The sequence below is a fragment of the Tyto alba genome, unplaced genomic scaffold (assembly GCF_018691265.1).
Source record: "Tyto alba isolate M040663 unplaced genomic scaffold, T.alba_DEE_v4.0 Super-Scaffold_18, whole genome shotgun sequence".
Lineage (NCBI taxonomy): Eukaryota > Metazoa > Chordata > Aves > Strigiformes > Tytonidae > Tyto > Tyto alba.
Genome location: NW_024881280.1, coordinates 12,616,325 through 12,630,465, shown reverse-complemented (window position 1 = coordinate 12,630,465; position 14,141 = coordinate 12,616,325). Strand labels below are relative to the sequence as shown.

The window sequence follows — 14,141 nt, the reverse complement described above, 5'->3', positions numbered from 1 at the left end:
TGAATACTGCATACTCTGAAAAAGTCTGAGTTCACCATTATGGCTTTTTTGATCAAGAACAAATCAGATGAGACTTTGGAAACTCAAACCCCACTAACCAAATTTCTGAGACCTTTTTTTTTTTTCCCTAGGAAGACAAATAGTGAGTGTGAGTTTTGGATACTGACAGGGAAATAAATTTGTTGCTGAGCAAACAGAGATTAAAAAAATATATTAAAAAAAAAATCAAAAGACTTGTTATCTAAAGCACAGACATGCTGCTTTCATCTTGGAAACATCTATTATAAAGCCTCAAGCCTCCCTCATTCAAACTAAAGAAAAGCCTCCCTCACCAGCAACGGGGCTTTGCTTTCTGTGAATCTTCCAGCACTGGTCCATGGCAGTGCACAGACACATCAGCTAATGCATCACAACAGAAGTTAAAACTACCTGAAATAGGATTCTGTTTTACTAACTACCAATTGTAATAAAAATTCCACTCAAGGATACATTTTATTCCTCCCAGCAGTTAAGAAAAATTGTCCTAGCCAGCACCCAAATTACCTGACACCTGTCAAAGATAGGAAAGATTTGCTTATTGGTCAAGAAATTACCAGCCAGTGACAGAGACAAAACCCATTTTCTTTATTGTGTCAGTACTAGCTTGCTTACAAGGAGAAGTCACAGAAAAGGTATGGATGGTTTCACTGGATATGTGATGAATTTGGGAGAGCAATCCTTCCCACAATCTTAGTTTAGCAATTGCCTGGAGGGAAATCTACAAGTGGTAAAAACCCATCCGAGAGGACAGGTTTCTATTGAGTAGTTGTTGATGTTTGCACACATTCTGGGAGACCTCCTTATTAGCATCACCAAGGCGGAGCATTTGCCTGTCACTGATGATGCTGTTCAGGATATCTTGCCTCACCCATGAGGACAGAGTTCATGCTGCTCAGGAGCAATACTCCCACTTTACCTCTCTTCACTGCACGAGGGCTGCCTGGCATGCTGGTTTTCCTGTTCTCAGACCCAGCAGCAGAAGTCCTGAAGCTGCTGGCATGGGAGCCACAGTCATCATCAGAGCCTGAAGACTCATCTAAGAAAGGCATGTTGCTGATCTGTGTGGCTTTCTGGAAAAACAGACCTATATGGTCAGTGTGTGAGGGAAGAGTTTCCCCGTGACAATCCCTGCTCACTAAGGAGACAGAGCGATCAATGCATGCTCTTCATTTTCACACTGTCTTGCCCACTACGGTTCCCAGGGCTACTCATTTCCTCCCCTTCTAGTCTAAGAACTTTCAAGCTGGACTCTAGTTTGATTCTTTGGGTCTCCTCTGGTTACATCCTCCTACTGTTCCACAAGCCCTGTGCTTCCCCATAAACTCTCAAGAGCCCTCTTCCATTTCAATCTGTAGGCTACACCCACTATCACTCCTAGGTTTCTACAGCCTCACAGTGCAAACTGCAGCTTCCTGGATGAAAACTTGCTGCAATGTTCTGTATTCCTAAATATAGTTATCATCTGCTACTCCTTCTGCATTATTTTCACGCCCAGCACTTCCTGGCATTCTCTAACTTTCTTTCCTTCACTGCATAGCTTCATCCCATTCCCTCTCAAATTACTAACAGCCCTGGACCATGCTTTTCATAACAGGAAAAGTGAGGTAACTCCTTACCCCCTTCAGCGTAGTGTACACCGGCACTGTGACATTTCTGTAGATGAGACAGGTAAATGGCCCAGAAGTTGAACATGAGAAATTGGAAACTGGGAAAATTCAGAGAGAGAGCAAATAATACAAACCGGTAAAAAAGAGGAACTTTTAACAGGGAGATACATGCATGTGCATAAGAACTTATGTAGTCTCTTGGATCATCAAATAATGGAGGGCTGCCATCCTGGACAGTATGGCCTCAGAAAGGCTAGGGGACATGTTATTAATTACATACAACTCCCCTAGACAGCCGCAATGCTCCCTTCATTTAGCCTGTAAGACATCTTACCCTGTGCTCCCCACAGTACAATGGCAATCAGTGCACCCTGTCCAAACAGGTAAAAGCCATAACAGGGGAAGATGATGGTGAATTACAAGACTAAAAGCAGGCTGCAGATATGTGGAGACAGAACAGGGTCAGTGAAAGTAATGAAGGAGATAATGGAGTCCCTAAAGATGTCACTGAATGTAGAGACTCAAACAGCCCAGAACCAACCATCCCTGAGATCAGACGTATGCTCCTCCCTTCCTTTCTTTACCTTGGCTATCTGTGAAATCAAGCTTACTTTGAAAACAAACAAGAAAATGAAGAAATATGAACTGGCAGAAGCTCATATCCCACACTGTCACTGTAAACTCCCCCTAAGGATGGATCTTTTCTAGAACTTACAGCAGTTGGAAGTGTCATTCACCATGGCCACTTCAGACAACCTCATGCCAGACTTGGCCACAGCATAGATTCGACTCTCCTGGAACAATAATACCATGAACAGCAATGGTCAGACTAACAACATGATTCGTGCAAAAAGGAATGCTCATGTCACAGAATCACATCATAATCACACCTTTGGGGCAGGAAGGAGGGGCCCTCTAAGAAAGATTGCTCTATTCCACCAGATGTTTCATGAATGACCATTAGTGGAAGTGTGCATCAGTGTGCAATTCCCAGAATCACAACAGATTTGGCTTACAAATGCTACAGAGATGGTATCCACATACTGGAATACCTACATGCAATTATCAATAAATTACTATAGCACAGCTTGGAAAAAGCTGTTTTTTCCACTTTATGAACAATGTACTAAAATTAATCAAGAACAGCCCTAAACCAGGACAATTGAGTCACCATCTGCAAAGGATTCCCATTCTCTGATAAGGGAATGAAAGAAATGCCTGGAATGATCTCAGTAAGTCTATGTCTCAGTTATAACAACATATGAAGCTTTCAGTTCAAAGGATCTCCAAGTGCCTCACAAATTGATAAAAATTCCAAGAGGGGAACTCGGGCCTGTTACTAAATGCAGTGTTCTGACTAAGACATCTTCAGTTTAAAATGGATAAAAATCCAAGCTAGGAATCTTCTTGCTGTTCCTTAAAGCATACAACCAATCACTATCAGATAACACCCATAAAACGTATACATGGAAGTGCCTAAGACTGCAGAGTCAAGTACACCAAAAAAAAAGAAATTACAGAATTAGTATTTTCTGCATGTATATGCATTTTGATTTAGTCTCTAAAGAAATATTATATGCATTTTTTTCCCGACAATTTCTATTCGGGGCATATAATGGACATTTCTTACTGATTGAGCTGCTATTTAATATTCTATTCATGCTTTAGTGTTTGATATACTTAAATTTCTTAAACTTCCTAACTTAAAACTTAAAAATCCTATTTAGACACACTTACTTGACTCTGGTCTGACGACAAAATAATGGATTTTTCATGTGGTGTTCCTGACTATAATACTGCAATGCTTCACAAACATTAATAAAAAATGTTACGAAAAACCCTGGGAGGGACACTGATGGGTGCTATCACTGTTTTCCAGAAGAGGAACTCAGACATAGGTTCTTTGAAGTATCCAATATCTTTGGAGTACCCATTGCAAGATGTCCAAGACGTGACTTTTTGAGAATTTAGCATCATGTAACATTGTTTGTAATACAAACAACTTAATACATTTGCAGCAGAGAAGTGCTCAGTGCTTCTCTAAGCAAATTTACTTGCCAAGCTCAAGTTAGACATTCAGAAGGTGTGTGTGGAGCTGATGATTACCACAAATTTAACTTACAGGACTGAAGAACCTTACATGGGATCTCTAGATCAGAGAAAGGAATAGTAGCCAATTTCTGAGATGTATTTCCCTTCTTCCAGGGGAGGACACTGTTCATGACAACTTTCTGACTTCTGCAGCAAATAAAACAGACATCTTGAAAGCTAGATTCAGTTTCTTTTACTATGCTATCCAGTTTCATCCCCAGCACAGTTCCACATTATGGACTGAATGAAAAGATTCCTTTGGAAAAACAGCTGTGACTATACTAGGGTTTAAACAGGTACCATAAAGGACACAGCCAAAGATCATAAATAATGTTAAGTTGTCATACAAAAAAAAATTATCAAACATGAGGATTAACAATGAGTGCTTCCACCTTCAGTAAACCACTTGTTTGCCTATGCCTTTAGAAAAGCAAATTGAAAACAATGAATCTATCTCTTTTGATACTATATTGATTTCCACCAAGTTTATCAGATTGGCACATTAGCAAACAATCCAACCATCTGAACTAACAAGTAATTGAAAGTGATAACATCAAACTTCTCTCTCATGAAGCAATAGGACATGTACATTCACTTTACCAATACTTTTCACAAAATCTACCTGACAGCAGAACTATACCATGAGATAGGAATGCTGAGATCTGGTCCATGTATCTATTTTACTATTCACAGTGATTTCTGACTCTGAAACTATCTGGTGGTCTGGTCCATTTACTTGCATTTATGACTCACTTTTCTATCTTAAACACATGACAACAGAACTAAGGATTGACTTTTGAAGACCCATAAAGATAAACCACAATGCAGCACCTCTTGACTTTCATTTTTATTCCTGTGTTTCTTGAGTATTATTTTCTTCCATGGATTTTTTTTTTTTCCTTATAAAGAGAAAAAAAGAAAAAATTGTCAGTGGAAACAATATGCCCCATGATCTGGAACTGTCAGACTAGGTGGTTCAGAAATGTGACTGATGTCCACACGAAACAATTGCTCGAGACCAAGAGCCGTTGTAGCCTAACTACTGGGCAACACTCAGAAATAAGCAGCACTTCTCAGACTGTTGTCCTTGCATTTCTTACCCACGATGGGAATCTGTGCAGCGGTGGTGTGGGAGGTTTACCTCCTGGGTCAAGTATGCCAGCCTCAGAACTCACAGCTTCTCTTTGCCCTGCAGATAACTGGTTGATTTCCTCACATGTTCCAGCTTCTTCCCTCACCAGGCCACGTTCTGTGTCCATCTTCTCCAGTACCCCATCATCATCACCATCAATGTCTGTCTCCTTCACTTGCCCATGGCAGACTAGAGAGTCTGTTATGGGCTGGAAGGTGCTAGCCTCTAAGTTCATTATACGATGGAAAGAATTCGCCCCTGGCTGTGGTTGGCTAAAATGTCTCTTGGCTAGTTTGATACTGTCTCTTGGTGTATTGGGAGTTCGTATTTTTGGAAAGGTCATACTACTACCAAGGCCACATTCCCTCCCCGGACAGAAGGAATGTGCTGTGACAGCTGATGTTGACACAACTAGGGGTGGCTCAGCAGTTTGGAGATGGCCCTCGAGAATGCTCATTATTTCTCCCGAGGAAGAGGAGTCCAGCCGGTGGGAGCGGAACCTGGCACTCAGATCAGAGAAGTGGGTGCTGTCCAAAGCCACTCGTTGCAGGGTACTCACAGCACTGTGATTTCCTTCCAAAGATGACTGGAAAGTCAAAGCCTCGAGGATTCTTGTAGCCTCAGCTGGAGGGTCCGATGATGTGGGATCAGAGCACCCTAAGCTGTGTTCAGAACTTACGGCTGGGAATACCTCTTTCTCTGTGGAGATATTCCAGCTTGATGGGTCAGACCTGAGCTTCAGCGTGTTCTGGGAAAGCAGACATTTATCCTCTCCATCCTCAGTAGAGGTGTCATTGGCAAGGACTATATTTGCTGTAGAGAGGACAGGTTTGGTAGGTCCTGTCTGACACACCTGTCTGAAACCAGGTTCAAGGAGCACAGATTTCTGGTCTATCTTCTCAGCAAGAGAGGCCTGTGATGCTCTGGGCTTCAGAGAATTACCGCTCCAAAGAGATTCAAGGGGAGGAATGCTAGTCATATCTACAACAGAGGAGAACACATGGTTAGGACATCCAAATGCTTTACTGTCTAAAATGTTACTTGCTAGTGTAGGTTGTTCTTCAGTAGCACCCTGGCCTAGTTAGAACTATACAGAATGGAAAGAAGATGGCTGGGCAGTTACAACAGAATTGCTATATATTTATAATTGGGAAAAGTACAGAAAATATGAATAGAAAATTATTAATTGATGTTTCTTAAAAAAGTAGAATTAAGGTGTACCTGACGAAATTATCAGGTAGTGTGTTTGAAATTTACAGAAGGTGTTTTTTTCAGACAAAAAAAAAATAGAATGCTGTGGTGTCCAAAAGATAGGCCAAACCCCCTAATTTAACAGCAGTAGAAATAAAGTTTAGACAGAAGTTCTGGCCTACAATCTTCCTAAAACAATGACAGCAGAAGCTGGAAGGGTACATGGAGAGGACAGCTCTACTTGCAATATTTTCTACACGCTTTCCTGAAACATCCACAGCCAATCAGGAGACAGGGTACTGGCCTAGGCAAGCTTTCAGTCCAACTCAGTATAGCAGTTTTTACTCTTACCTATCCACTATTATGCCTCTTCTCTTAAAAGAGCCATGAGAAGGATGTGCACCTATCCACACAATACTTTGTCAAAAAACATCTAAGTGGCCAGAACACTGCTTAGCGTGGCTTTTGACTTCCACGGACCTACAGCGATTTAAGCCACCAAATAAGCTGATATGGTTCCTCTCATTCTCAGGGGCTAGATGAGGCTTCTATTTAGTACCCATATTTTATCATTCTTCTACTTTCTTGCTTTCCATGATGACTAGATTTAAAGACTATCTCAGTTCTACAGGTTCTGCTAGAGAGAAGCTTTAGGGTATGAGGAAAATGTGGATAAAACTTGGAGTGGCAGAAGATGTTACTTCGCTTTACAATTTTGATTGACCTTGGCATTTATATATTGCCTGACTGAAAAGAACCAAGTTGTAAGATGCTTTGGAAATTGCATAAATATGGGTGAGTGTGATTCTGCACAGCTACTGCTGAAAATGCTGCCTGAACATCAAACTTTACAGGTATTGCTAATCACTAATGGGATTTAGAAGGAAGTATAAACAAACCGAAGACACAAAGTAACAGAGGGAAGGGAAAACAGCAGAATAAATCACTGTTGATTGTGGAGAGGATGAAATCCGCTCCTGGAAACACAACTGAGAAAAAGACAATCATTGAGAGCCTGACCTTGGCACCTGAGTCACAAGGAACTGAAAGCTAGCAAAGCTATCCCTGACACATAACACTGGCACACACAAATCCTGGCACACATACTTCCCGGCCCCTGAGATAAATCATTAGTGTAGACTGAAGAGAGGTCATTAATTTTAAATATTACTGGTATTTTTGCAGCTTCCTAGATGTGACAGGAAATGAAGAAGAGGAAGCTGTTACTATTAGCATGGCAAGCAAGAAGAGATTTGCCTCTGCAGAGGCCTCTGAATTTAGCCTGGCATAGTGAGACTAGTGAGGGATAAGAGGAGAGGGCAGAGCTGTTTACTGCCCAGAGAGTTGGGATCCAGGGAACACTTAATACCAGATTATTAACGCAGCTTATCAGTCATTCTCTTTTTGTAAACAGCCAGAGCCAGAGGGGATGAGAAAAACGCAGTCATAAAGCATTTAGTTAAAAACGTGGTGGGATTTAGAAGGAATTTTGCCCCATTCCCTTGCTGTGGAGTGACAGGAATACCAGAGAGGCTTCAGCAGGAAAGAAATGCCCCCTGCCTGCATGCCCACTGTGGTTCTGGAAACTAGCTCATCTTACTGTGACCAAACCAAGCTCATTAAAGAAAACAGGAAGAAAATGGCTAAGAGAAAATTTCCTCTTCAATATATGTTGCAATGAAAGGTGCTGATTTCAAGTCCTGAAGACCAAAGTTCTCCATCTATCCTCCAGACAAGAACAGCAGAAGCACAAGCACCATAAGCAGATTTCTCCAACCCAACCTGATAGCACAGAGGAACCCAGCTTGTAAAGGCAGACCACACAGCTGCTGCCTTGGCCCATTCAGCCCTCAGCTACTCAGCAGAGGTTCTGTGGGGATGAGGATAATTTGCATGTGGAGGGAAAGTGAAATACCTCAGGGACTTCTACCCTGCACCACTGAAGCGAATGGAGAGTTTTACTATGTATTTCAATGAGTACTTCTAATTCTGAAGCTCAGTGGCTTATTTTAATGGCAAAAGCAGACTCTGAAAAAGAGCCATCTGTGTTCAATTGCTGACAGAAAACCAACTAAGAGTTTTTAAGGCAGGTAAGCAATGTTATTCCCATCTTAAAAACTGAGCCACTGAGGAACAGATCAATTCTACTGCTTGCTCACTGTCACAAGTGCTAATTTCTGACAAAGTTAAGAATACAACCCAAGAACGCTGACTTCCACTCTTGTGGTGGTTACTAGGTTACAATGCCAGGTGAACACATTTACCTTGCAATGTATCCTGAAGGGCTTCAATTTGCTCCGTCAGCTTCTGATTACAGTTTTTCAGGTGGTAATTTTCTAGCTCAAGCTATGAAACAACAATAATAAAAACTGAAAAATAATGCAGAACTCTGTGTGTGTGTTCCACTATACAGAACATGTCTTCATCTTTATTACATACAAGCGTCTTAACAGGAAAAGGAAAAAATGATGGGCAAGTCCACCAGTCACCCTGAAATCCTTCTAGTCAGCAGCTCCACTGGACAACCCACTCAAACACTTCGCTGTGCTTTCTTAAATAGCCTCTGTATATAACATTTGCACTTCTCAAATAGATCTTCTAATTTCCTCCCCTGCTACTGTTTATCATTTACTCCTGTTCCAGAAATAAATGTCACGAAAGAGACAATCAAAAAACTATTATCTAGGAAGAGCATTTTGCCCTCTCAACCTGTATGTGGTAAAGAGATCCCCTGGATCCAGGGGACCAAAGGGAAAAAAAACAACTATCCCCAAAAACAATAAGGGTGCATTTACATTTGCAATTAGTACACAAGTGATTTTTTGCAAATTTGTCTTATATCTTTGCTTGAAGTGTCTCACCATACGTTCTTAAACACAGTAGTGGTGCACCCAAAGAGGCTCCCCTGTTGATGGAATTCAAGTTGAAATTGCACCTGTGGTGCTGTCTATAGCAACCTATTTGCAACAGACACGCAAAGTCCTTCCGTTGGCAGTGGTCCACTTGTGCACCAAGAATCAGCATCTGGCATGAACTTCATGGCCAGTAAAGACACACTGTAAATGTATGGTTCTGGATTCACAGCAAGTCACACCGAGTCAACCCCTGTGATTCCTCCTTTGTGCTGCATCAGTCAGTAATGTAGATGCACCTTAAGTTATCTCAATATAAGAAAACGAAGGAAAAGCAGTGCAGCAGCTCAGTGAATTATCTACGCAATCTAATGAGATTACAAAGTCACATTGTAACACAGTGCCCACAAAGACTGCTTCTTCCAACTCCAACAAATTCCCTTTCTGGCATGAACTGGGAAATGCATGGCTTTAACTTGGAATAAAAGGGAAAGACCAGATAGCCCCACTCCCAGCTGTAAACTACTACTGCATCTTTAAAACTGCATGATGACCCATGGCTACCTCCCAGTTTTTCTAGAGGGTATTGAATTAGGCCCAGATAGAGGTTTAAGTCCACAGGATGGATAGGAGGAAGAGGTTAGACATGAAAAAATGCTGGGCAGTGGGAAAACAGCCATTAGTCAGAGATGGCAAATTAAGGAAGAGCAAAGGACATGTGTTTGTGTCACAGCTGCTCTGTCAGAAAGAGATACAGAAACTGTATCCAGAGAAAAAAGGGAGAGGCAGAGGAAAGCTAGGTGAAAGCCACTTGTGACTAGTAAAACTTCTTCAGAGACTGCTTTCAGGCATTAGTGACTTTACAGTCATTTATAGTTCACCCAAAGCAGTAAATAGCCCTCAGTAAGAGGGATGACCCTCACTCTGCAACTGAGTGTGTGTAGGGCCAAACAAGCAGAAAGCCTGCGTGGCAGGTACACTGTCCTCATGCTATTGTCCTACACAGGAGACCACTGGCAGTGCAGCCATTGTACCTACTCATAGGCCTTGACACGTGGCAGCAAGCTAAAGACTCACCTCTCTCAGCTTAAATGTTACCCACTCTTTGATCTTGGCAGCCTTCTCTTGAACAATTTTGGCTTCCTCAGTCCTCAACTGTTTCTGCGCCAAAAAAAATTAGATGCATTAGGAGCGGGCAGCTAACTGTTCTCTGTAAGTTCTGCATTAGGAGCGACTTAAACATTGAAGCTCCCATTCCAGTAGTAAGATTTAAGACTGCTATTTGGATATTATTGTTATTTATCTGGCCTCTGAAAAAAAACAAGCTCTAAGTTGTCTTACATGGTCCTTGGAGTGAAATTCAGAGGGTTGTTTCAAGAATTTGTTGCAGAATAGCAAAATCCATCTCAGGTAATGATTGCTCACCTACCATAGTTTCTTCTGAGTACAGTCTCCAACTTTTCCTGTTTTAGATGGTTTTGCAATGTTGCTGTTGAGCATCTGTAGTGTTCCCCCAGCCTACACACACACACATTGTTGGCTGAAGTTAGTAAGAATTAAGCAGTGCCTGTAAATTATTTATAAAACACTGTAATAGTTCCAAGCAAAAGGGATTTAACTGCTGCAAGCATAGATGTATAGACTTTAAAGGTTCATGAGATGGAAACTAATACTGACAGTGTATTTAACACACACACACAATATGCTCACTGAGAAAGTAAATTAAATAAAAAAAGAACAGACTCAGGATAAAAAGGTTCTAAAACTTGACCTTGAAACACTAAGGCCTGGTAGGAGGTTTTGAGATGGTGTAAGTGCTTGTGTGTTTATATATCCATTAAAACAGGTTCTAGTTCACACAAAGGTGTTACAGGAATACTGTTGATTTGCACAATGAACATTTTTCCCCAAGTATCTGCTTGGGCAGTATTGCCACAACATCATTTTTTGCAGCTGTGTTTTCTCAGCTGCATTTTTTTTTCCCTTTTCTGGGAATTTCTTTTGAAAAATGCTGGATTGATACTATGATCACCTGAAGCCTTCTGTTCATCTCCTGCATGGCTTCATCGGAAGCAGTGTCACTGAAAGGTCTCCTACCTACATAATGACTTAACCTTAAGGAAAAATCAGTTCCAGGAGCAAGGGAGGCAGAACATGTCTGAATGTTCCGTACAGAGTATATTTTCTCTAGTTAAATGGACAAAAGTAAATACCTTCTGGTAGCAGTTAGTGGTTTCCCTGCTAGTTTTGTTTGGGTTATTTTGTTTTTTTGGTTTTTTTTTGTTTTTTTTTTTTTTTTGTTTGTTTGTTTTTTTTTTTACATGGTCAGGGCAATCCCATGCACAAATACAGGCTGGGCCATGAGTGCATTGAGAGCAGCCTTGCGGAAAAGGACTTGGGGGTATTAGTTGATGGAAAACCATGAGCCAGAAATGTGTGTTCACAGCCCAGAAAGCCAACTGTACTGAGCTGCATCAAGAGAAGTGTGACCAGCAGGTTGAGGGAGATGATTCTCCCCCTCCACTCTACTCTTGTGAGACCCCCCTTGCAGTGCTGTGTCCAGCTCTGGGGCCCCTAACACAAGAAGGACACAGACCTGCTTAAGTGGGTCCAAAGGAGGACATGAAGATGATCAGGGGGCTGGAGCACCTCCCTTATGAGGACAGGCTGAGAGAGTTGGGGTTGTTCAGCCCGGAGAAGAGAAGGCTCCAGGGAGACCTTAGAGTGGCCTGCCTGTACTTAAAGGGGGCGACAGAAAAGCTGTGGAGGGACTTTTTCCCAGGGGGTGTAGTGATAGGATGAGGGGCACTGGTTTTAAACTGAAATAGGGGAGATATAGATTAGATATAAGGAAAAAATTCTTCACTGTGAGGGTGGTGAAGCCCTGGCACAGGGTGCCCAGAGAGGCTGTGGCTGCCCCCTCCCTGGAAGGGTTCAAGGTCAGGCTGGACGGGGCTTTAACAACCTGGTCTAGTGGAAGGTGTCCCTGCCTGTGGCAGGGGGGTGGGAACTAGATAATCTTTAAGGTCCCTTCCAACCCAAACCAGTCTATGATTCTACGAATTATGGTAATAAAAATGTCAGTGCTTCTCTCCCACCCCCTTTTTAAGTTTTTCACTCTGAAGAGTGTAAGTTCACTTAATGAATACCATATAAATACACAGCAGACTGCAGGAAGTTTTCCAAAACTTCATATTGCTTTTAATCACCACATGCTATTAATCACCACAATTGCACATTTAAAAGCTCTTATTCAAATATGTTTGCTGACTTTAAAACAGACCTTGACAACATTATGGGTATCAGTAACATTTATAGTTGAGCATAATGAAATAGAAGTAATCAAGTCTGATGCTCCAAGAAGAGGATATAGTTAGTTTTTCTCCTTGAATATGGCTGTGCGTGCTCCTAATCATCAGGTACCAGCCTTTGCTGATGTCAGAACATTTAGATGTGCATACTGTTCTGAAATGATCTGACATAGATATAGTGGATCTACCATAATCCTCTGAATATCCATCACATGGGTAATGCCTTTGAATCCCTTGTGACCTGGACTTGTCTCAGATCAGGGATCAAGAGGTAAAAGATTCAGAATACTGCTATGCTACACAGTGAAGTGCAGTGCCAAGATTTTATTTAGGGTCCTAAAGTAGAATAGTAATGTGATGACAGTGTTGTCACAGAGCTTAGTAAGCCCTGCCCCAAAGCAGAAACAATTCACTCAGGCACAGTACCCATAGATACAGTTATTGGGCTTTAAGATTCAGAAGCAGTTGGAGATTCTGTGTCCCATGCTATTGTGTGGTCCAGACATGACCTTCACTTTTCTGTTATTAATGCTCAGAACTTCACAGCTCTCTCCATCCCAGTGCAAACAAATAGGATGTCTTACAGGGAACCTCAGTGACCCTCCAGTGCTGCCACTGTCCCATCCCATTCTGAAATTAAACCAGTGACCCCAATAAATATTGTTTCTTGTCTGAAATTGTCCAGCTTTGGCTTTCATTTCTAGAGTCTCTTTTTGCTGCTTGTTGCTAGAATAAAAAGATTTCTATTAACAGAATATTTTTCCCACTTGTGTTTGTTGATTCACACCTCTCATTTTTGGGCAAATCAGAATTTCTTCCATCTTTGATTGCAAGAGCTGGTTTCAGACCTTGATCACTATTGTAGCTCCTTCTAAATACCTTCTTTCTCCTCCAAAATGCAGAAACTTCATATACATTCTGCCTAAGCAAGCTGGCCCGGGAAAGTGACCTGAAACCTGAAGTACTACAAAGACCTGATGCCTGACACCCACACTACACTTGGTCTGAGTAAGTTCATGTAGCTTAACAACCTATTTTGCCCTTGAAACAGGTGACAATTAAGTTAAATGTAAAATGTAACTGAAATGGAGAAGTTTTTTTTGTGTAAAATTCTCATGAACTACTTCCATTTAAAAGTAATTTACTTGGCAACGTGTAAGAATACCTCATTCCTCATGTTATAAGGACTACAGGGCAAGACCTTTACTAGAGCCAAAATACATGCCCTGCTGTAGATGTAGCTCCTTCCTTCCACCAACTGAGAATGGAAGAGACTAAGAACCATCCATACTGGGAAACAGCTGTTCTTTTATAATGAGGACATCTGACGAGAGATGAATTGTGATAAAGGATTGACGAAGAATGGGAAAAGTCCCTCCCAAAGAAGCAGCATATGCCAAGTCAGAGATGGGCTACATTGGACTTGATGCACTGAGCAGAGCATCATTTTACTAGCTGATATGAAGGAAACTAAGAGGGTAATATGTAATGTAGATGTAATCTGTACCTTTGAAACACTGTAATGACATTACAGAGTCCCTCCAACTCATGAAAGCTACAGGTCTCCCTGTAGAAAACATCTTTACCTGCTTTTCCAGCTGTGTCTCCAATCTGTTGATAAGATCTTCCTTTCCTTGCACTGTGCCCATCAGCTCCTGGTATTTCCTGTTCAGAGCGCTGTCTGATTCACCAGTCTTCACATTGGCTAATTTTATCTTCTCTTCCATAACTCTGACCTGTAATGACAATCAGAGGGAGAAGGGAGACAAAAAGCCAAAATAAAGCAAATGAAGGAGCTGCTTGTTTAGTGGTAAGACCCTGAGAGTATCTGTGGGTGTCATATTTTTGAAGTTGGAAAAGGAAGAAAAAAAAAGACAACCCTCAGATCAAATTTAATTTATATCCACATTTGTGAAAA

General features: G+C 41.5%; 2 protein-coding genes across 7 annotated transcripts in view; one reads left to right on the top strand and one right to left on the bottom strand.

Annotated features, from left to right (window-relative positions):
• The window catches only part of TMEM229B (transmembrane protein 229B), a 323,642-nt gene that overhangs the window by 236,453 nt on the left and 73,048 nt on the right, over positions 1-14,141 (top strand). The window lies entirely within an intron of this gene.
• Positions 1-14,141, bottom strand: part of PLEKHH1 (pleckstrin homology, MyTH4 and FERM domain containing H1) — a 53,019-nt gene that overhangs the window by 25,198 nt on the left and 13,680 nt on the right. For 3 of the 6 annotated variants that reach the window (XM_042790952.1, XM_042790954.1, XM_042790953.1), the window contains exons 4-10: positions 13,810-13,959; positions 9,990-10,073; positions 8,325-8,406; positions 4,838-5,850; positions 2,362-2,440; positions 1,656-1,744; positions 956-1,109 (exon numbers count right to left, since the gene is read on the bottom strand). In XM_042790952.1, coding sequence (XP_042646886.1) covers positions 956-1,109; positions 1,656-1,744; positions 2,362-2,440; positions 4,838-5,850; positions 8,325-8,406; positions 9,990-10,073; positions 13,810-13,959 — 1,651 coding nt within the window. Of the gene's footprint in view, positions 1-955; positions 1,110-1,655; positions 1,745-2,361; positions 2,441-4,837; positions 5,851-8,324; positions 8,407-9,989; positions 10,074-10,337; positions 11,206-13,809; positions 13,960-14,141 lie in introns of those variants that run through there. The other 3 variants (XM_042790955.1, XM_042790957.1, XM_042790956.1) reach the window with 3 other exon arrangements.